The sequence below is a fragment of the Camelus ferus genome, chromosome 21 (assembly GCF_009834535.1).
Source record: "Camelus ferus isolate YT-003-E chromosome 21, BCGSAC_Cfer_1.0, whole genome shotgun sequence".
Classification (NCBI taxonomy): domain Eukaryota; kingdom Metazoa; phylum Chordata; class Mammalia; order Artiodactyla; family Camelidae; genus Camelus; species Camelus ferus.
Window position 1 is genome coordinate 9,560,733 of NC_045716.1, and position 23,450 is coordinate 9,584,182.

Below are 23,450 nucleotides of genomic sequence, written 5' to 3' on the forward strand. Positions count from 1 at the left end.
TCTAATTCATGAATTTTGGATGTCTTTCCATTTATTTGTGTCTTCTTTAATTCCTCTAAGTGACATTTTATACTTTTCGGTGTACATGCCTTTGGTCTCCTTGGTTAAGTTTATTCCAGGTATTTTATTCTTTTAGATGCTACTGTAATGGAATTGTTTCTCTAATTTTCTTTGTTCATTGTTAATGTATGGAAATGCAAATGATTTTTATATATTGATTTTTTTGTCCTGAAACTTTATTAGTTCTTTTTCAGAACTATTTATTAACATTTGTTTATTCTACAGGGGTGTGTGTGTGTATGTATATAATCTTAATAGTTTTCTGTAAGATCATGTTGTCTGAGAATAAAGATAATTTTGCTACTTTCTATTCAGTTTGAATGCCTTTCATTATTTTTTCTTCCCTAATTGGTCTGGCTAGGACTTTGAATACTGCATTGAATGGAAGTGGTAAAAGTGAGCATCCTTGTCCTGTTTCTGATCCTCGAGAAAAAGCTTTTATTCTTTCACCATTGAATAGGATGTCAGGTATGAGGTTTTCATACATGGCTTTTATTATGTTGAGGTAGTTTCCTTCTGGTCCTAGTTTGTTGAGTTTTTTTTTCATGAAAGGGTGTTGAATTTTGTCAGATACTTTTTTTCTGTATCAACTGAGATGATCATGTGGTTTTCCCATTCATTCTGTCAATGTATTACATTGATTTCTTTTCATAGTTGAACCATCCTTGCGTTCCAGGAAGAAATCCCACTAGATTATGGTGTATAACCCTTTTAACATACTGTTGAATTCTGTTTGCTAGTGTTTTGTTGAGGACTTCTGCACTGGTACTCCATCAGGAATATTGGTGGGTAGTTTTCTCATAGTGACTTTGCTTAGCTTTGATAGCAAGGCAATGTTTCCCTCTTTACATGAGTTAGGAAATGTTTCGTCTTCAGGTTTTTGGAGGAGTTTGAGGAGGATAGTGTTCATTATATAAATATTTGATAGAATTCCCCAGGGAAGTCATTTGGTCCTTAGCTTTTCCTTTCGAGATGTTTTTGATCATTGATTCCACCTCCTTACTAGTTATGTCAGTTTATATTTTCTATTTCTTGATAATTTAATTTTAGTAGGCTGTGTGTTTCTAGATTTTTGTCCATTTCACCTAGTTTATTCAACTTACTTGTGTACAATTGTTCATGAAGCTCATTATTTTTATCATTGTACAGAAATAAAAAATTATCTTTCGTTTCTAACATTAGTTATTTGAGTCTTCTCTTTTTTTCATAGTCAATTGAGATTAACTTTTTAAAAAAGAACCAACTCTTGGTTTTATTTTTTTTTCCTCTATGGCTTTTTAATTTATTTTGTTTATTTCTGCTCTAATCTTTATTTTTTCCTACCTTCTACTAACGTTGGGTTCTCATTTTTTTGTAGCTTCTTAAGGTATAAATTTACATGGTTGATTTGGATATTTTTCTTTTAGGACTGCTTCTCGATTGCATACGTTTTAGCATGTTGTGTTTTCATTTCATGTTTTTTCAAGATTTTTTTCTAATTTCCCTTGTGATTTCTTCTTTAGCTCATTATTGTTTGAGTGTGTTTAATTTCCATAGGTTTGTGATTTAAAAAAAATTTTCTTTTATCAATTGCTAGTTTCATTCCATTGTGATTGGAAAAGATATATTGCATGATTTTAATCTTATAAAGTTTATAAAGACTTGTTTTGTGGTATGGTATGTGATCTGTCTTATGTGTATTTGAGAGAAATATGTATTTTGCTTTTAATGTGTAGACTTCTGTTTATGTTCTATATATGTCTGTTAGGTTTTATTGGTTGATTCGTATTTTCAAATTCTTTGTTTCCTTATTGTTTGGTTTTTTTCTATCCATTATTCAAAGTGTGGTATTAAAGTTCTGTACTCTTACTGCTGAGATGTCTATTTCTTCCCTTAATTCTGTCAATATTTGCTTGATATATTTAGAAGCTCTGATTTTGGTGCATAAGTTTATAGTTGTTATATCTTCTTGAAGAATTGATCCTTATATCACTATATAATACCCTCCTTTGCCTCTTGTAACAGTTTTTACCTTAAGGTCTATTTTGTCTGATATTCGTATGGTCACATCTACTATTTGCATGAAATATGTTTCCATTCTTTCATTTAGACTTCAGTTGAGTCTCTTGTATACAGTATGCAGTTGGATCTTATTTCTGTATACACTCTGCCAATCTGTATTTTTTAATTTGGGATTTTAAGCCATTAAAGTAAATAATTACTGATAGGGAAGAACTTACTATTGACATTTTGTTACTGTTTTCTGTATGTCACACAGCTTTTTTGTTGCTCATGTCCTGCCTTACTGCCTTCCTTTGTGTTTGCTTGATTTTTTTGTAGTGACATGTTTTGGTTTCCTTCTCATTTCCTTTTGTACATCTTATAGATGTTTTCTTTGTGGTTATCATAGAGATTGTTATAACTTTAGGATGTTTTATGTAATCTATTATAAACTGAGAACCACTTAATTTCAATCACATTAAAAAAAAAAACTCTTCTTTACAGCTCCATTCCTCTCCACTTTGTTAATGTCACAAATTACATTTATGTATTTTTACTCATTAACATAGATATATGCTTTTTAATGCTTTACATTTTAAAATCTATAAAGAAATTAAGAGAGTTAAGCAAAATTACAACAGTACAGTTTTTTATATTTCTCCATGTATTTATCTTTATGGGAATACTTTATTTTTTTATATGGCTTTAAGTTATTGTCTAGTATACTTTTGTTTCAACTTGAAGAAAGGACTCTTAGCATTTCATGCAGGGAAGGTGTAGTGGTAATAAACTCTAAGTTTTCACTTATCTAGGAACGACTTTACTTCTTATTTGAAAGGAGAGTTGGGCTGGATGTAAAATTCTGAGTTTGTTTCATTACTTTAAATATATCATCCCACTCTCCTGTCATACAAGGTTTCTGGTGACAAACCCACTGATAATCTTATTAAAGATTCATTGTAAATGAGTCATTTTTCTTTTGCAGTTTCTAATATTCTCTTTTGTCTTTTACTTTTGATGGTTTGATTATAATATGTCTTTGTCTCTGAGTTTATCCTACTGGGAGTTTCTTGAGATCCTTTATTTCTGTATCAATGTCTTCCTTGAATTTGGAAAGTTATGAACCATTATTTCTTCAAAGCGCTCTGCCCCTTTCTTTCACTTCTTCTGGGACTTCCATAATGCATATATTCATCTACTTAGTGATGTCATAGGTACCTTAGGCTGTTTTCTTTCTCTTCTTTTTTCCTCCACAGAATAAATACTTTTAAATGACCTGTCTTTAAGTTTATTGATTATTTCTTCTGCCTGTTTGAGTTTGTTGATCCTCTCTATAAAAGATTCAGTGATGGTATTCTTCAGCTTCAGAAATTGTTTGGTTCTTATTTATTTTTTACAATTTGTCTTTTTAGTGATATTCTAAGTTTGTTCACTTAACATTTTCTGATTTCTTTTAGTTCTGTGTTTTCCTTTAGCTCTCTGAGAATATTTAAACAGTCATTGAAAAGTCTTTGTCAAGTAATTCTGAAGCCTGTATTCTTTAGGATTGTGTTTTGGAGACTTATCTTATTCCTTTGAGTATGTTTCCCTCTTTCTTTGTATGCTTTGGTCTTTTGAGAATTAAGCATTTGAAGAAATAGTCACCTCTCTACATTTTTGGGGACTAACTCCATGCAGTGGAAGGCCTTCATTAATCGGCCTGGCATGAAAGCTTAAGGTGTTCTCAGATTGTGCATTCATCTTTCCTGAGTCTGTACATGGGATTTTTCCCTGTATAAATGGGTGTGTGTGTGTGTGTGTGTGTTTTAAAGACTTGTTTTAGTGCAGTTTTAGGTTTACAACAAAATTGAAAGGGTGGTACAGAGATTTCCTGTATGTGCATAGCCTGTCCCTACATGTGCCCCTGCCCACACACATGGATAACTTTCCCCATTATCAACATCACTCACCAGAATGACACATTTTTAAATGAAGGATGAATCTACATTGACACAATGTAATCACTTGAAGTCCATAGTTTCTTAGGGTTCACTCTTGGTGTTATATATTCTATGGATTTGAACAAATGTATAATATATATGCATGACTATAATATATGGTACTTTCACTGCCCTAGAAATCCTCTGTGCTCTGCTTATTTATCCTTCACTTCCACAGCATCCCTGGCAACCACTGATGTTTTTATTGTCTCTATAGTTTTGCCTTTTCCACGATGTCATTTACTTGAAATCATATAGTATATAGCTTTTTCAGATTGGCTCCTTTCACTTAGTAATAATGCATTTATAGTTTCTCCATTTTTTTATGGTTTGATGGTTTATTTTTAGTGCTGAATAAAATTTCATTTCTGAATGTACAACAGTTCATTTATCCTTTCTCCTCCTGAAGGACATCTTGTTTGCTTCCAAGTATGGGCAATTACAAATAAAGATACTATAAATATTGGTGTGAAGGTTTTTGGGTGGATATAAGTTTAACTCCTTTGGGCAAATATCAAGGAGTGCAATTGCTGGATAATAGGGGAAAAGTATGTTTAGTTTTGTAAGAAATTGTCAAGATGTCTTTGCATGACTGCTTTAAATGTCTTAATTTCCTTAGGAGTCTCACTCTTACTTCTTGGAGCCACAGACATTGTGTTCCCCTGCTCATCGTCTCTTGCCCACAGCCAGCTGTGGGTTTGCGGTCACTTTACACCCCCTCATGCACTGAGGTGCCTGTTACTGCTTTCAGTAATCTCCAGCCTGCTTTCCAAACTGCTTCTGTTTCTGTCTGAGATCCATGGTAGGTGAGATAGAAACCAGCCCCTCAGGAATGTACAGAACATTAAAAACAAGTTCCACTTTTAAAATTCTGCACCAGGGGAGGAACCAGGAATTTGGTGACTTCCTTCTGATGCATTGCCTCGTGATGGGGAGAGGACGGGACAAGGGAGTTAGTAAAATACCACAAAATTGTCTACTATTTTGAGTGTGGATTTTTAAAAATTTGATCGTTTTCTTGGTAGCTGCAGATTCTTGACTAGTTTCTGGAGATCCAGCAAAACTTTTTTTTTTTTTTTTTTTAAATCAGTCTATAGTTGTTGGTGTTTCTGCAGAGAAACAAGGGCCTGGAGCTTTCTAATCTGCCATCTTGCTGACATCACCTTCTTCAGAGTCATTCTGTAATCTGAAAAGAGAACTAAGTACTGAATCCCAGTGGACCCTAGCTTTAAAGAAAAATCAAAGAATCCATAAAGATGCACAAAGAGAGACAAAGACAGTGAGGGGACCAAAAGAAAATGGTAGCCTAGAAACCAAGATGAGAAAGGGGTTTAAAGAGATGTTTGGTTAATAATGTTAAAGCCTACAAAGATATCAAATGAGATAATGACTGAGACAAGATAGTTGGATTTGGAACTGTAGAACGATGGGGGTGGAAGCAATATTGTATGTGGCAGTGGAGAGAGGTCACCCGAACAGAGAAGCTGTATAGAACAATCAACCTGGGCTTCAAAAAAGTGAAAATTGAGTGATATGTCACCAAAGACTGTCTAGCAAAGGGCTGAAACATTAAGGCTTTATGACATCATATTTTCAGAGATGAACTACTCCCAAAACAATTCCAGCAAAATGTTATCTTCTATTTGATTTTTCTCATTTCTTAAAATATATGTCTTCTGACCACGTGTCACCTCTTGTTTACTGCTGCTGTTTCAAATGATGCTTTTATGGCTAAGAAATTGAAGCCAGAGTTTCCCTTTTTTTCACTAGATGAATTCCATTTAACTCCCTTTATTTTTTGAACTTCCCTTTGTATCCCATCCTGTATCATAGTAAGAGCATTAGAGATTTTTGCCTTGAAAGCATCATTTTCATGTTTCTCATCTAAACCCAAATGTGTAAACTTATCTTTACATACTTTATCAGTCAGAATTAAAAGTAACAAAGAAATGGTCCTATGGAGATCAAGATGTAGGGTCTGACTATTGTAGGAGCCAGTTACTTTTGTTCTGATCCAACTCCTGAGAATGCACTTACCTTATAACCTTAACTTACAGCCCCCTCAAAGTATGTTTTTGGCCATTCAGGAATAAAGGACAAAATGTGTGAAAGCTCATGGGCATGCCCATTCCTACTTGGAAAAATAATTCAAATTACATGTAATATTGGACTCAGAGAGGATCAGTATGTCTTTTCACATACTCATTCACTCACTCTTCCGATGCATATTTATTGAAGACCCACACTATGCCAGACACAATGGATACAGAGATGAACACAGTCCAGATCCCTCAGAGGCTTGTGGTTTAAAACACAGACATAAGTACTACTATGGAGACAGCTATCAAATACCAAGATAAGTGAAAGGAAGGGGTGAGCAATACTACAACTACAGGCTGACAACCAACTCAAGAGATTCTTGGGAGGCGTGCCAGCTGCTCAGTCCATTTTAGAAGAGTTGATCAGTGTCATCCCTCTTGGTAAGAACTTAACTCTGTATTTACTTCTTTAAGGATGTGGTTTTGTGGCAGGGTTTACATTACAACATCATTTGATATAAATCAGGAAACAGACATACAGAGTAATCACTCAGTGCCTACAGGGTGTCTAGTAGGATCTTGGTAATAAATCACAGGCAGGGTGTACAGTGTGGATAAGACCAGAATGAGTCATGCTGTTTATGTAACAGGCTTTAGGCAACATGATGAACACAAACACTGCTCTGCTTCCTTTCCTAGGCAAGCAGAATGTCACAGGACCATAAGACCATCAGATACTAGCTGTCTAGTAAAAAATGTTATTGGTGTTAAGATGCTGAGGGGAAAAACAACAATGAAGTAAAATGTGAAGCAAAAAATTCAACATAGATTTAGCCCTGGTGATAATTGGTTCTGATTAGTGGAGGTAGAATGGGATGAACATAGTACTTATAAATTCAAGCCTTAGGAGCTGAATCTGGTCTGGGTGCTACTCTGTGATGGTGTAATGTTAGTAAAGCCATCCATTTATCTATCCAATATCCAGTGAGTGTTATCTACGAACCAAAACTTAGGCAGGCTTGGGGTGTAAAAAGATTAAAAATGTATCACCTCTAGAGTCCTACACTCCAATGGAGAAAATGTATAATTAAGCAGATAATTAAACTGTGGGATGGTAAGTGCTAAATTATAGATAAATATGGCGAAGTTTAGGAACAAATGCAAGACGCACTTAACTAAAGCGAAAAAGTCAAGGGATGGTTTCTGTACGAAGCAGTTCCTGCTTGAGTTTTAGAGGATGCTAAGAGTTGGTTACATAAGATTAAGAAGGGGAAAAACTTAAGGGTGACTTTTGTCTGATACTGGCCTCTCTGCTATTAAAACCTCCAGAAAGCAGACTCCTGCCAAAAACTAGGACATTTGTTAGCCTATTTTGGGGTAAGAGCATCCCCTGAGCAGGAAACCAGGAGAAGATACTGAGAACCCTTCTCACATACAAAGAAAAAGAACTTCAACTTAGAACGGCTAGACCCTTTCAGCAGCAGAACAGCACTGAGCCTCCTCAAAGAAGTCTCAGACAGTTTGTCTCTTAGCGAAAGTGATTTGCAGTGTATCAAAAGGAACATTAATTAGAGCCTAGACATCTGTTCTAAACAAACCCTCATCTTACACTTGAATAACCATTATGCCCAGTTTGAGGCTCAGGTAACAATATTGAGGATACAGACTACAGTTCCTAATCACCCTTCTAGTGGTGAGGGCCTACCTGGACACTTGCTGTTGGTGGTTTTTTTTTTTTTTTTTTTTTTTTTAAAACACTGTTTAGCACCAAAGAGAGGAAGAGACATCTACGCGAAAACATTTGATTATATGCTACTCTTTATATTCCTCAATATTAAAAAAAATTACTTAAAAATAATTTCCAATGATAAGCTACATCCATTCAGTAATGGATGCAATACATTCATTAAGAATCATGTGGATTACTTAACAACAGTGCCGCTTATACTAAGTGTAAAAAGCAAGTTGTATAACTGTATGAAAAGTAGGATTCTAAATTTGTATATATATAAAGTGTATCCACTTTCTTCCCCTTCAATACCTTATCCCTTGATGACTGGGGCAGGGATTATTACAGAGACAGCTCATAGCCAAGAATACACAGATGGATGTTATGTTCCAGGGTTGAACTTAGAAGTTCAAAAGCTGCTTGTTGCAGATTTCACAAAGAGGTGTTTACAAATGTTCCATCCAATGTTACAGTAACCTCCCTTTTCCTTTATACATAAAATGGCTAGAGTTGGGCGGAGGGGTCATTTGCAGCAAGGACATATATTAGAAGAGCATCTGTGTGGACAAGCCTTCTCAAGGAGTTACTTAGTTACTTAGTGTGTCAGAGGTGATGGCTTCTCGTCATGTTCCACACCTGCCTCTCATCTCCACATAGTGAGGCACATATGACATTGATTTAACATGAGCTGAAGCCATGCCATGGAGGGAGTAACAGGCAGGGAGTGGCTGTCTGTCCAAAAGACTGCTGGGGAGAAAGATGAACCTGTCCCTGGAAATAAGCTATTGGGAGTGGAGGGAGGATGCATCCGTGCCGTCCAAAGGGCTCCCTGATGTCAGAAGGCAACAAAGGGCCAGCTAATCCTGTGGGAGGTTGAAGGACCACCCATAGAGGGCCACATACTCATCTCTAGACCCTATAACTACGTTACCTTATATGGCCAAAGGGGCTTTGCAGATGTAATGTAGGTTATATACCTTAAAACAGGGAGAGTATCTTGGATTATCCAGGTGGCCCCAGTGTAATCATAAAGGTCCCCCAAAGCACAGAACTTCTGATGTTTGCTGTTAGAGAGATGCCACAGGGGCAGAGATTTGAAATACGAGAAAGATATGGAGGGGAACTGAATTCTGCCGACTACCTGAATAAGCCTAGAAGCAGATCCACCCCTCACACCCCGAGCCTTCAGACAAGAAGGCAGACTGGCATGCTGATTTCAGCCTTGTGAGATGCTAAGCAGAGTACCCAGTTGAGTCCCCCAGACTTCTGACCTACAGAACTATGAGGTAATAAATGGGTGCTGTTTGGAGTCAATTTGTGGTAATTTATAATGGCAGTGATAGGAAACTAATACATGTCCCAACCACTAATGAGTCACCCAAAGGGATGAAAGTTATACCAAAGTAGTAAGAAATTTCCACTAACGGCTTCCGCTGGCCTGAGCCATCTCCAGTCCTCACCGCCAGCTCCACATGTGTGCTCCCTGCCTTCATGCTGAACTGGTGGGCCAAGGCTCAGGGAATGTGAGATGGAGAGATCAAGTAACATCCATACCACCGCTTCTCCAACTGCCACGCCTTCCACGTACGGGCTGTGTGGGGTAGTGGGTGGTGGGTAAGTGGGGTGAGGTGGCCAGTTTTGGCAATAGTTATTGGAAAAACAAACCTTTCCTTGTGTGTAAACTGATAAATTTGGACTCTCCATCTGATTTGTTTATAGATCTAGAAGAAAGATAGGAGATTATTAAAATCTACATGTTAACAGTGGTTATATCTAGGTTATGTGTGATTTTAATTGTACTTTTCTGGATTTTCCAAGATTTCTACTGTTATTTTGAAGAAAGTGTATTTATTGAAGTAATTCAATTGTTTAAGGGTTTGCATATTTTTGTAAAGTCTTTATCTTATGCCATTTAGAAAATCTGTCACACTTTTTTTTTTGAGAATTTGAAGAAAATTAGCATCAAAATTTTTAATACAGGAAACCTTGTATATCTTCATACTGATCAGTTACTTGGGTGATGTTATTGCAAAACTTACTTCTTTCCCCCTTATCTTTATTGAGATATACTTGACATATAGCATTGTGGAAGTTTAAGGTATACAACATGCTGATTTGACACACATACACTGCAAAATGATTATCTCTAAGCATTAACACCTGCATCACATCACCGAATTACTATTGTGGGTGTGTGCATGTGTGGTGAGAACACTTAAGATCTCCTCTCTTAGCAACTTTCATTAATACAATATAGAATTATTAACTGTATTTGGTATGCTGTACATCAGATCTCCAGAACTTACACATCTTAAAACTGGAAGTTTATACTTTTTGGCCAACATCTCCCCTTTTCCTTTACCACCCTGCCCCTGGAAACCACCATTTTAGTCTCTATTTCCATGAGTTTAGTTTTTTTGGATTCCACATAAAAGTAGTATCTTGTGGTAGTTGTCTTTCTCTGACTTAATTCACCTACAATAATGCCCTCAAGTCCATCCATGTCACAAAAGGCGGGATAGCCCTTCTTACGGCTGAGTTTTTATATATATATATATATACTGTTTCTTTACTCATTCATCTCGATGAATATTTAACTTATTTACTTATTTTGGCTATTGTGAATAATGCTGCAAGACACATGGGATTGTAGACATCTCTTTGAGATTCTGTTTTCATTTCTTTGGATATGTACTCAAAAGTGGGAATGCTGGATCATGTGATAGTTCTATTTAAAAATTTTTCAGGAACCCCCATATTGTTTTCCATAGAGGCTGCACCAGTTTATATTCGGACCAACAGTACAAAAAGATTCCCTTTTCTCCACAGCCTTCTCAATATTTGTTACCTCTGGTCTTTTTGATGGTAGCCATTCTAACAGGTGTGAGGTGATGTCTCATTGTGGTTTTGCTTTTCATCTTCTTAATGATTAGTGATGTTGAGAACCTTTCTGTGTACCTCTTGGCCATTTGTTATGTCTTCTTTGAAAAAATGTCTATTCAGTTCATCGTAAAATCAGATTGATTTTGCTATTGAATTGTGTGAGTTCCTTATATATTTTAGATACTAATTGCTTAACAGATACATGATTTAAATATTTTCTCCCATTCTGTAGGTTTTATTTTCATTTTGTTGATTTCCTTTGCTGTGCAAAAACTTTAAAATTTGATGTAATCTCACTTGTTTATTTTTGCTTTTGTTGTAGGCGCTATTGGTGTCAAATCCAAAAAAATCAGGAGACTGATGTCATGCAGGTTACCCTCTATGTTCTCTTCTAGGAGTTCTATGGTTTCAGGTCTTACATTCAAGTCTTTAATCCATTTTGGGTTGATTTTTGTGTATGGTGTAAGATAAGGGTCCAGTTTCATTCTTTTGCACGTGGCTGTCCGGTTTTCCCAACACCATTTATTGAAGAGGCTATCCTTTTCCTGCTGTATATTCTTGCTCCTTAGTTACAAATTGACAGTATATGCATGAGTTACAAATTGACAATAAATGCATGAGTTTATTTCTGGGCTTTATTCTGTTCCACTGATCTGTGTGTCTGTTTTTATGCCAATATCATACTGCTTTGATTACTATAGCTTTATAATATAATTCAAAGTCAGGGAGTGTAGTACTTCCAGCTTTGTTCTTCTTTCTCAAGATTGGTTTGGCTGTTTGGGGTCTTTTTGGTTCTATACAAATTAAGGATTTAAAAAAATTCTGCAAAAAATGCCATTTGAATTTTGATAGAGATAATTGAATCTGTAAATTGCTTTGGATAGTATGGACATTTTAACAATATTAATACTTCTAATTCATAAGAATGTAATTTTTTTCATTTATTTGTGTTTTCCTCTATTTTTTTAGTCTTACAGTTTTCAGTATACAGAAGTTTCATCATTGTGGTTAAATTTATTCCTAAGTATTTTATTCTTTTTGATACAGTTGTAAATGGCACTGTTTTCTTAATTTGTCTTTCTGATGGTTAGTGTACAGAAATGTAACTGATCTTGCATATTAATTTTCCATCCTGCACGTTTACTGAATTCGTATGTTCTAACAGGTTTTTTGATGATGTCTTTAGGGTTTTTTATATATATCATGTCATCTGCAAATGGAGACAATTTTACTTCTTCAATTTGGGTGCTTTTTACTTTTATTTGTCTAATTGCTCTGGCTAGGACTTCCAGAACTATGTTAATAACAGTGGTGAGAGTGGACATCCTTTTCTTATTTATAATCTTAGAGGAAAAAATTTTAGTTTTTCACTACTGCGTATAACATTAAAATTGTGGACTTCTCATATATAGCCTTTATTATGTTGAGTCACATTTGCTCTATACTCAGTTTGTTGAGAGTTTTTTTTTCTTTAAATAGTGAAGGAATGTTGATTTTTTTTTTCAAATGATTTTACTTCATCTATTGATGGTTATTGATTTTTACCATTTATTTTGTTAATGTGGTGTATCACATTGATTTGTAGATGTTGAACTTTCCTTGCGTCCCTGGAATAAATCTCACTTGATCATAGTGTATGATCCTTTTAATGTACTGTTGAATTTAGTTTGCTAATATTTTTTGATTTTTGCATCTATGTTCATCAGGGATATTGGCCCCAAGAAATACTCTTTCTCTGTAGTGTTATTGTCTGGTTTTGGTATCAGGGTAATGCTGGCTTTGTAAAATGAGACAAGAAGTGTTTTCTTCTCTCTTTTTTTGAAGGAATTTGAGAATGATTGGGTTTTTTTTTGTTTTTTTTTTTTTAATGTTTAGTAGGATGCCAGTGAAGCCACTGGTCCTGAACTTTCTTTTGGGAGGTTTTTGATTACTGATTCAATCTCTTCACTAGTAATTGGGCTGTTTAGAGATTCTGTTTCTTCTTGATTCAGTCTTAGTAGGTTGTATGATTCTAGAAATTTATTCATTTCTTCTAAGTTGTCCAATTCGTTGGCATACAGTTCCTCATAGTTGTTGCTTATGATTCTTTGTATTTGTGTAATATCAGTTCTAATGTCTTCTCATTTATAATTTTGAGTTCTTTCTCTTTTTTACCTGGTTAGCTAAGTTTTCTACTTTGTTTATCTTTTCTGTTGTTGTCTTTTTAGTTTCTGCTTCATTGATTTTCACTGATCTTTGTTTCTTCCTCCTGTCTAAATTTGGGCTTAAATTTCCTCTTTCTAGTTCCTTGAAGTATAAAATTAGGTTGTTTATTGAGATTTTTTTTTCTTGATGTATGTGTTTATCACTATAAACTTCCTTTTTAGAACTGCTTTTGCAGCATCCCATAATTTTGGTATGTATTTTCATTTTCATTTGTCTCAAGATATTTATTTCTTTGGCCCATTGATTTTTCAGGAGCATATTTAATCTTCATGTATTTGTGAATTTCCATTTTTATTCTTGTAATTGATTTCTAGTTTCTTAACACTGCTATCGGAAAAGATGCTGGCTATGATTTCAGTTTTTTTTAATTTATTAAGATGTTTTTGTGGCCTACCATATGATATATCCTTGACAATGTCTCATGTGTGCTTGAGAAGAATGTATATTCTGCTGCAGCTGGATGGAGTGCTCTGTAAATGTCAGTAAAATCCATCTGGTCTAATGTGTAGTTAAAGTCCAATTTTTTAAAACTGATTTTCTGTCTGCATTATCTATCCATTGCTGAAAGTGGGCTATTATTTTGTCACTGTCTATTTCTTCCTTCAGGTCTAAGATTTGCTTTATATATTTAGGTGTTCCTATGTTGAGTACGTATCTCCTTTTGATTAATTGACCTCTTTTTCTCATAATAACCATTTTTGTCTCTTATTACAGTCTTTGGTTTAAAGTTTATTTTGTCTCATATAAGTATAGCTACCCCTACTTTCTTTTGGCTTCCGTTTGCATGAAATATCTTTACCATCCCTTTATTTTCAGTCTGTATGTGTCCTTAAAGCTGAAATGAGTCTCTTGTAGGGAGCATGTAGATTGGTCATGTCTTTTAATCTGTTCAGTTAGTTTATGTGTTTTGATGGGAGAATTTAGTCCATTTGCATTTAAAGTAATTACTTTTAGGTATGGATTTACTATTACTACTTTGTTGGCTTTTTCTTCTGGTTGTCCTGCAATTCCTTTATTCTTTTCTTTCTCTTTTGCTTTCTTCCTTTGTGATTTGATGACTTTTTTTTAGTAACATACCTAGATTTCTTTCCCTTTCTCTTTTCTACTATAGGTTTTTACTTATGGTAACAATGGGGTTTATATAAAACAGCTAATTTTATAACAGTCTTTTTAAAATATAATAACTTCAAACATATACAAAAGCTCTACATTTATACATTGCCTCCCAATATTTTATGTTTTTGATGTCACAGTTTGCATCTTTTAACACTGTGTGTCTATTAACAAATTATTATAGTTGATGATTTTTACTTTTGTCTGTTAACTTTCATACTAGAGTTGTAAGTGATTTATGCACCATTAAAACATTAGAGTATTCTGAATTTAAATGTATGTTTATCTTTACCAGTCAGTTTTATACTTCAATATGTTTTCCTGTTATGAGTTTGTGCATTTTTATTTCAGGCTGAATAATTCTAACATTTCATGTAAGATGATGATGAACTCTCTCAGCTTTACTTATCTAGAATACTCTTTGTCTCTCCTTCAATTCTGAAGACTTTGCTGGGTACAGTATTTTTGGTTGGCTTTTTTTTTCTTTCAGTACATTGAATGTATCATGCTCCTTCATTCTGGCCTGCAGAGTTTCTGCTGAAAAATACTTCAATAGTCTTTTAGGGGTTCCCTTGTATGTAACAAGTTGCTTTTCTCTTGAGCTTCATCTTTATTTTTCTCTTCTTGTCTTTAACTTTTGATGGTTTAATTATAATGTCTTCAGAGTGGGTCTCTTTGAATTGGTCTTATTTGGAAGTCTCTGGGCTTTCTGCATCTGTGTATTTGTTTCTTCCCCAAGGTTAGGGAAGTTTTCAGCCATTATTCTTTTGAATAAGCTTTCTGTCCTTCTTTCCCCCATCTTCTTCTGAGGCCCTTATAATGTGTATATTGGTCTGTTTTTTGTTGTCGCATTAGTCTGCTAAGCTACCTTCATTCTTTCTCATTTTGCTTCCCTGATTGGATAAATTCCACTGTCTCATCTTCATTTCACTAATCCTTTCTTCTACTTTATCTAGTCCAGTCCTCTGTTGAAATTTTCAGTTCAGTTACTGCATTCTTCATTTGTGTAATTTCTCTTTGGTACTTGTTTATATTTTCTTCATTGAAATTCTCACTTTGTTCAAGGATTATTCTCCTGGCGTTGGTACTTCTTTATGACCACTATTTTTGAATGCTCTATCATGTAAATCATGTAGCTCTTTTTCACTAAGATCTATTTGTGGAGTTTTATCTTATTTTGTTTGGAACACATACCTCTGTAACTTAATTTTCCTTGATTCTCTGCATTGATTTCTGCATATTAGATAAAACAGCCACCTTTCCCAGTCTTGACAGAATGGTCTCCTGTAGGGGATGAACCTTATCAATGAGCCCAGCGTGAGCTCTTTGTTGTCTCTTAAATCTTTCTAATTGTCTAAGCCACATTCTTTGTTCTTGGTGCCTCCCTGTAGTTCAAGACCCTTCAGTGTCCCAAAAGGAGGATTGCGGTCAGCACCTAGATTCAGGCTGATTGGAAGCTGGACCCCCATGCTGTGTTAGAGCAGGTAAAATAGCAAGATATGAGCAGAGAAAGGAGGCCACGGGCCAAGTGGCAGGACAAAGGAAAAACAAGAATCTCCGGACTGACAGGAAGCCATATATCTTGAGGTGACAAGGGCCCTAGAGGCAGACAAAGATGGGAAAAGGTGGGAATCTGGCATCTGAATATAACCTTTTGCTCATTATGCCTTCATTACAATAAAATTGCCCTTGCAGATAAGAAGTACCACTGATGCCATGATATGTTTGATCAAGGCCAGATAAGGACAAAAAAATCCCTCCTCCCCTCAGGAAAGTGGAGCTGGGATGAAAATCAGGAAATATGACCCCAAACCCCTCCCTCCCCAATGAATATTCCACCCATTTATTTTTACACTCCATATAACCAGCTTGCCAAAGAAACTCATGGCAGCTACTCACCTAAGTCTGCCTGCTCTCCCCTTGAGAGCGTATTGTCACTTACTACACCCTTGCTTTGCTTTTCTTGACCTCTGCATCTCGCCTCTGAATTCTTTCTGTAACAAGACAAGAACCTACTCTCTGGTAACAGCGGCAACTAAGAAAGCGCGTAGTTAGGCCCTTTTCAGGGATAAACGGGGAGATGGGAATTTTTGCCTGTTCCTTCTGCATTTGGCCCAGATGTACAGAATTAGGAGTGCTCCTGTACCCATTAAGAACTGCTTGTTTGATACAGTCCTGTGGGACTTGTGAATGCAAAACCAGTTGGCTTTGAGTCAGTAACTCAGAGGCCCTTCCCTTGGGTGACAGCTGTTAAAGCTAGGGCACCAGACACGTGTACAGGCTTCTTGCAGGGAGATACTGGTGCCTTAGTGTGAACAAGAGAGAGTGGGAAGGGGATGTGTCCAGAGGTTTCCTTGGTCTCAGGAGAAATCTCAGCAGTCCTTAGATGTGTGTTAAATTAGAAGTTTGGCCCTTGGGCAGCAGCTCTTAAAGTATTCAAACAGAACCTTTTCAGGGGAAGTCTGGGAGGTGGGCATTTTTTGCCTGCTCACTAAGTGCTGAGCCCTGCGGGGAGAACTGTTTCTTTGTTTGCTATAGTCCAGTGGGAATTTGGCACGCAAGCCCCATTGGGTGTCAGAGCCAGATGATCCGGGGGCTTGTGTCGGGTGGCAGCTGCTAAAATTAGGGTGAAGGTGCACAAGCTCCTTCCTAGGGGATGTTAACAAGTTGGAGGAGGCTGGAGGGCTAAGGTGGGGAAAGCTTCTGATAGCTTCTCTGTTCTCTGGGGAGAATGGTATTTAGCCCCTCGGTGAGAAGCCTGACCCCTGGGGCAGTAGCTTTCAATGTATGTAAAGTAGATCTTTTTTAAGGGAAGACTGGAAGTTGGATACTCCTTTGTCTGCTCCTGATAAGCCTTGTGGGCACAGCCACCCGAGTCTTCCAGAGCCTGTTAAGAACTACTTCTTGATTTGCTTCAGCCTTGCGGGTCCTGTGGCTGCAAGCCTCACTGGCTTTCAGGGCTTAGTGTTTTGGAGACCCAGTCGTCAGGTGGGAGTGTTAAAAGCTGGGGTGCAAGATGTGGAGTCCAAATCTTTTGCTCCTCATGGTGACGCTGGACATTGGAGATTTGCCCCCAGTGGCCTGGTGCAATGCCAGGGATGGGGTTTATGGTGCGAGTGTCTCAGTCTTGCCTACCAGTTGTAATGCGGGTTTTTGTTTTTTTTTTTTCATTCGCCCAACGTATACACATTGCTTGGCTAGTTTTTGGATTTCTGTCAGAGGGAACGGTTTCATGCGTGGCCATATGTTTGGTGTGTCTATGGGAAGAGGTGAGTTCAGGAGCCTCCTATGTCACCATCTTGGACCAGAACCAGCACGGCAGTGCTTTCTAACGAAGTAGTTAATTATTTAGAGAAATAATAGTAGTTCATCAAGACTCTTAACGTAGTTTCTGTGTCCACTGTCTCCTCGTTGTAAAATTGAGGTAGGTGAAGCCATCCTTTCCAGCTTTTACATTCTAAGATCACAAGATGATAAAAGAACACCCCAAAGATCCCATCCGTACATTCGCATTTTAGACTCAAAAGCGTCCAAATTGTCTGCCATTTTCTTTAAATGTGTGACACAGCAACTAAACAAAGACTTTAAATTTGGCTACTTCAGTGCCAGCTGGTGCCTGCCGAGGCCCTGCGACCCCCATTCCTGGGCTCTCGAATGTCCACCTGCAATTTCTCAAAAAAAAACCAAAGTGCACCCTTTTCTACCATGTTGGCCTTGGCAGAGTTGACAGCCCTGGGAAGTGACCGGCCTCACGTAGCTCAGGCTGGCTTGTCTCAGCCCCTGTCCCCTCCTCATCGGAATCATGAACTCCACCACCTTGCCCGTGTCAGCCCCTGTCTCCATCTTACTGGAGTCATAAATCCACAGTCCTCCCCTGTACCTCACTAAGAGCCAGTCAGAAATCTGCTCCCCTGTTCTTTTGTGTTCACAGCCCCTTCCTCAATAAAAGACCCCGCACGTTCACGCTCAGTGGACACGCAGGCCCTTTTGTCTGTGTGGCCCCGCTGTTGCCTGTAGCGGCGACCCTATTAAACTTTCCCTTGCCTTTGGTAAATTCTCACCAACCTGCGTCACCAGGCTCACCAGGTGTCCCCCAACAGCTGTTACATAGTTCTGTTCATTTCCTATCACATAATAGCGTGTGTGTGTGTAGCAGGGGGAATCTGTAGGGAAGCACACATCAAAATCTGTAACGGGAAAAATCAGCGGTAAAGTGTGGAAGGGCCTGGTGAGTTCCAATGCAAAGGCAGGAAAGCACACCAAATACGCCACATTTGTGTAAGGCTCTAGAATCTGAAATGCAGTTTACATTTTTTTAAACAGAAAAAGAAACTAGTGTCCAAAGAGATTTTGTTTTTCCTTCACATGCTCAGGGTCATGTAGCTAAGTGGAAAAAAATCAGATCCTGAATCTGGAACCACTGACCCCTTCTCTGGGCTCTGTCTGCCTCATACAGTTACCTTCCTGAGGCTCTTTGTCCCACTTCAGAACACTGCAGAGCAGAGCAGACCGGGAAGGTCTGGCCTCCCCGTGTCCGCAAGCTCGGAGCCACTGTGCAAGACAGAGGCTCACAAAGGCAGGCTGGGCTTGGAGAAGCCAGACACCATTTCTCCTTTGCTTAGTTCGTTCATTTCAGAAGTCCATGCCATTTAGTTTTCTTGTCCCTCCATTCACTGGCAGACACATGCTTTATATGTCCATATAAACTTAATTCATGTGAATTTACATATTTTCTGCTCTGAACCTAAAAAGCTCTTACACATTGGCTGGCTTCAAATCAGGATGGTCAAGTCCTTATTATGAGCCGATCAACTCCTACTTAAAATTGACAGTAGGTGCTCAGTCAAATACACAAAGTTGTTGCTGCTATGATCACTGTCAACATTGTTAGGACCAGAAGAATCTCTACCCAGTCTTTATATTTCAAGCATATTCATGAACGACTCTAGTGATTGTTGAAATCATCTGTCATCTTTACCACACGGATTGTTCCATGTTTTCCCTTTGAAACTTCTGGGATTTCTATTTTCTTCTACATTGAAATGACCACAGCTAACCCGGCCCTTGGGTTTCCACAACTCTACTTGGCTCTAAATTTCTCTTTTAATCAATATTCCTTCTGACTGTCTTTGCCCCCAAATGTTACTATGATTACTCTCATCCTTTAATTAACATGAAGAATAAAATTTACAATAAATCCAAGCTGTACATATAGTTTTGGAATACGAAGGGTTTCTTTTCCTCTTTTCTGCTAGGAAGAAGTGAACATCTTGCGGAAATTTTTTGGCTGGAAATAGTTTTGGCACTGGAAATTGCAAGTAATTTGTTTATCCTAACTTAAAATTTGACTTCAATCCTGGCTCCATCTGGAAACCTGAGTCATTTTAAGATTAAGAAGGAATAAAAGGAAGAATTTAACACTGAAGACAGATCAAGAAATTATCCCTGTTTAAAAAATATTACTATTTAGTTATGAGTTTTTCCTTCTAAAGATGTTTTAGTAGGTATCATATTCAGAAGTGGGGCACATAAGGGTCCTTAATGTTGCGAATTGTCATTTTAAAATCCTTCCCTCACCAAAGCCAAGTTCAGGTACTTATTAATGCATCAAGACAGAATGGAAATGAAAAGGATAGGTTTTAGTGCTGAACAGAACTGAATTTGAATTTTAGTAGTTTTGTCACTTCAGTTCAGTTGCTAAACATCTCTAAACCCAATTTTCTCCTCTGTAAACTGGGATTAACAAGGGCTACCTTCTAACCTTGTTGTGAGGATTAGATAAACCAAATAATGCATGTGAAACTTTAAACTTTAAACACAATGCCTGGAGGAGAGCAGGCTTTTAGTAGACACTTGTTTCCCTGTTTTTACTCTTAATAATTTTTTATCTCTCTCTTGTGTGTGTGGCTTACATTTGAAATCAGCACTCAGTGGTGTTGCCATCAGAGAGGCTGGTGCCTGAATGATCTAGGAATTAATGAGACAAGGGACCAGGAGAGGATGTAAGCTGTGTACGTGTAGGGTGGAGAATATCCTTACCTCCAGCCAAAGAGATTTCCTTTGGGGCTTGTTGGTTGATGAAAGACTTGAAATAACTTAGGTCTTATCTTTACGTAATAGTCATAGCTAATTCCCCAGGGTTGCTTGTTCTTTATTTAGCAAATAGAAACTGCCTGCTACCTTCAGCTGGCACCGTTTCATCAAGCAGCATTCCAGTGTTGTCTGTGACTCAGCATTTCTCCCGTGGGCATACCAGCCTGAGGTTTCCTCTTTACAAGTGGAACATGCCACTGGATTCACGGCTAGAGTCATCACACCAGACAGACGAGAACCGTGGCCTGGAGTCTGGATGCTTTGGCAGTTCTCACTTGGGAAATCAGGAAAGTTATACAAAAGCGTAAGTGAAACTTATTTTGAAATTGAAACATGTTTCCAATGCACGTTTGAAAGGCTCAAGGTAAGTGAAGCAGCAGTTACCAGACAATGGATTTCTTAAGATCCAAGGCCCTGTCATATGCCTTCTGATTTCTTCACTGCCAAGTAAAGAGCCTGAAGCACTAAGACCACACACACACACACGTGTGTGCACATACATTAAATATGTGTATACATTATACTGTATATAACATATATAATATATATTATGCTATCAGCAAATTATCAATATTTAACATTCTATATTAGTAAATGTACTTAATAGTAATGGATTAGCTTAGGGGAATGGGATATTATGAGGTTGTTTCAATCTGGTTAACATCTGTTCAGATGTATATATCAGCCTAGACATTGCCTCCTTTATAAAACTTTCTCTTAACCCGAGTGAGGTCAGATATTTGGTTCTCAAGCTGGTACCTCACTTCTCCCTGTATTGCCTTGTATATTTGTCTCTCTCCCTGGCTACCTGTAAAAACCAAACAAAAAAGCAGTAAGAAATTTGAAGATAAGGAGTGGCTGTTGTCTGTCAGTACTTAAGTTCCTGACATTGTACTTGGTACGTAGAAGGCATTCAGTAACGGTTTCCAAATGAGCCAGGGGAATAACATCCTTTTGTTGTATTTTGGAGTCATTTCATACAGAAAAAGCCAAAACCTTTCTTTCCTCATAGGTTCCCAGTGCCAAAACCAACCAATCTAGCTGTGAGCCAGGGTCTCTAAATTGAACGTGGAAGGCCAGTGCTGAAGTGGAAAAACAGAGGAGAAAGTGTCTCCTGAATTCCTCTACGAACACACGTCACAGTTGGGTGTTGAATGCAGTGATTGTGCCACCTGCTCTCCACTGGCGGAGCTTGTGTGTGGTAGCTGGTCAGGGAGGAAGACAAGCTGCAGAGTAAAGGGAAGATGCCGCCCCATCGCTCCTCTGCCCGGGCTTCCCACGGAGATCCAGGAGATGTGGGCGATGCTCAGTCTTGGGAGTAGCAAGACCGTCTTACTTCAGCTAGGTTGGTAGGTGAAATACATAGTTCTCTGGCGATCCTTTTGATATTGGGCAAGATCCGGTTTAACAGCAAATCTTTCATTGTGGTTTCTAGGGTCATGTTTAATGGTTTTAAATAGGAAGTGTGCTATGTTTGCACAATGGAAAGTCTATTTTCAATCCATATTCCAAGCAGGAAGTAATACTTCCCATCAAAAAGGTGCTTAAGATGTTCCTCCCACGGCCAGGATACTGACACAGTACTAGTGAGGCTAGAGAGGACACCTCACCCCCCACCCCCGCCCCGGGAAACAACAAGCCACTCGCACAGAGGACTGAGGCTAGACAGGGACCTACAACCCCACACAGCCTTTCTCAACGATTAGTGGTAAGGCAGGTATCTAGCACAGGAAATTGGTCAACAGACTGGTTACTTAAAGGCTTGAGTCAGTAAAACGTAGACAAACAATGAAGAATTTGGTAAGGGCTCCAAAAAAGTGGACATGCAAAACCAGCACAGAACAAGGCAATGGTGGGGCACAGAAGGGTCTCAGGTCACGGAAGAAAAACAGTTTGAATTCAAACTATCTCCTTGACCACCCTGTTTAGAGTTTTTATTAGTTCCTTAGTATGATCTGGAGATTGATATGTCTCTATACATCTTTTAGAATTTATCGAATGTATAATATGTAAATACGTATATGTATATTTACACATGTACGTACAGATCTATGTATAATGAGATGTACACAATTCTCTTCACGGAGTAGGCATTTATTCATCTTAATACTGTTGTCACCTTCATAAAATCCTGAGTTTAAAACCCTAGTTATGTATCGTGTCTGTCTCTGATTATTTTCCATCATCTATCCATCAGCTGTGTGTGTGTGTGCCTCCAAGCCACTTGGGCCTTATTTGTCACAACAGTGAGTCCTGATACCCAGCGGAGGCAAGTCGGCTGTGTAGTGCTCCTCGCTGAGTTCTGACACAGTGAATGTGTCTCTGACTGAGTATGCTACACCATACCCGCCCTGTCACAAGGACAAAGGCATGGTAAATAGCACAAATGGGACGGGGAGGGGGTGCAGACCAGAAAAATACAGGATTTTGGAGGAATCGGTTGTCTATCTAACTCTCTCTCATAGATTTTAATATTCATCCCACTCTGTTTACACAGCAGCTACTCGACATGCGTCAGCATCCAGAGGGGAGGAAGTACGAGTTTGAGTCCAGCGGGTGGGGACTCCATCCCTGTTCCACTGGGATGGGCAAGTGATTCATCCTCCCTGTGACTTTCATCATTTTGCGTGTGGAGGTGTCCACACAGGGCTGCTTCATGTTCAAGTGGAACTGTGCACAGCGAAGGGGACCGTAAGTGCTGACCAGTTCATTTCAGTGTGATGTGGTCAGTACCTGAACGAGAACCAAGCTTCTGTACATCTAATTCGTTCTGAATTCAAAACAACCAGGAATACGGTTAAAGTTGCTTAATTGAGCCTACCTTCCATGCCTTCTTAATCTGAAAAATACAGAAAGAAAATTTCCTTTTACTCATTTTTCTGAAATTCCTCATTTTTCTGTTCTTGATTGAGAACTAGCAGATTCCTCCAAAAGTTTGGTGTTTTGTCATTGTTCATACTGAGTTCTTTTAAAAATTTCTAACATTTAGGGATGTTTTATACCTCAAGTTTTATTCATCAATTTGTACTATTCTCTCAAGGAAGAGTTCCCTCTTTTCTCAGACAATTCATTTCCATGCAACCTGTCTTCTCAACTATTTTAGCTCTTTTAGGTCTTTCTCTTCTGAGGCTCTGACTTTTAGTGTTTGTTTGGGCTTCTGCCTCCCTGTGTGTAAGAGTTTAATCTAGTAGGGTGGCAAATTCCTTGACAGCCGTGTCTCCTTTTTATAGCCGTGAAAGCTGTTAGCAGAGTAGTGGGCTGCTAGTCAATGTTTGGCATGAATTTGCTAATTGGACTTAATTGAAAAAAAATTCTCATTCCAAAGATCTGAGCCAATGACAGGCCGTAAATACAAACACTTGGGTTTCG

General features: G+C 37.9%; 1 protein-coding gene and 1 long non-coding RNA gene across 5 annotated transcripts in view; one reads left to right on the top strand and one right to left on the bottom strand.

The window, feature by feature from the left end:
• LOC106730010 overlaps window positions 1-23,450 on the bottom strand; it is a 357,525-nt gene that overhangs the window by 45,948 nt on the left and 288,127 nt on the right. The gene's annotated exons all lie outside the window — the stretch shown is intronic.
• The window catches only part of TNFSF18 (TNF superfamily member 18), a 61,285-nt gene that overhangs the window by 25,614 nt on the left and 12,221 nt on the right, over window positions 1-23,450 (top strand). Inside the window, exons 1-4 of one of the 4 annotated variants that reach the window (XM_032463718.1) lie at window positions 20,148-20,385; window positions 21,094-21,430; window positions 22,279-22,454; window positions 22,579-22,772. Coding sequence is in view for 1 of the 4 variants with exons in the window: in XM_032463715.1 (XP_032319606.1) it covers window positions 20,338-20,385 (48 nt within the window). In the remaining 3 variants the exon portion in view is untranslated. Of the gene's footprint in view, window positions 1-20,147; window positions 20,386-21,093; window positions 21,431-22,278; window positions 22,455-22,578; window positions 22,773-23,450 lie in introns of those variants that run through there. The other 3 variants (XM_014561771.2, XM_014561772.2, XM_032463715.1) reach the window with 3 other exon arrangements.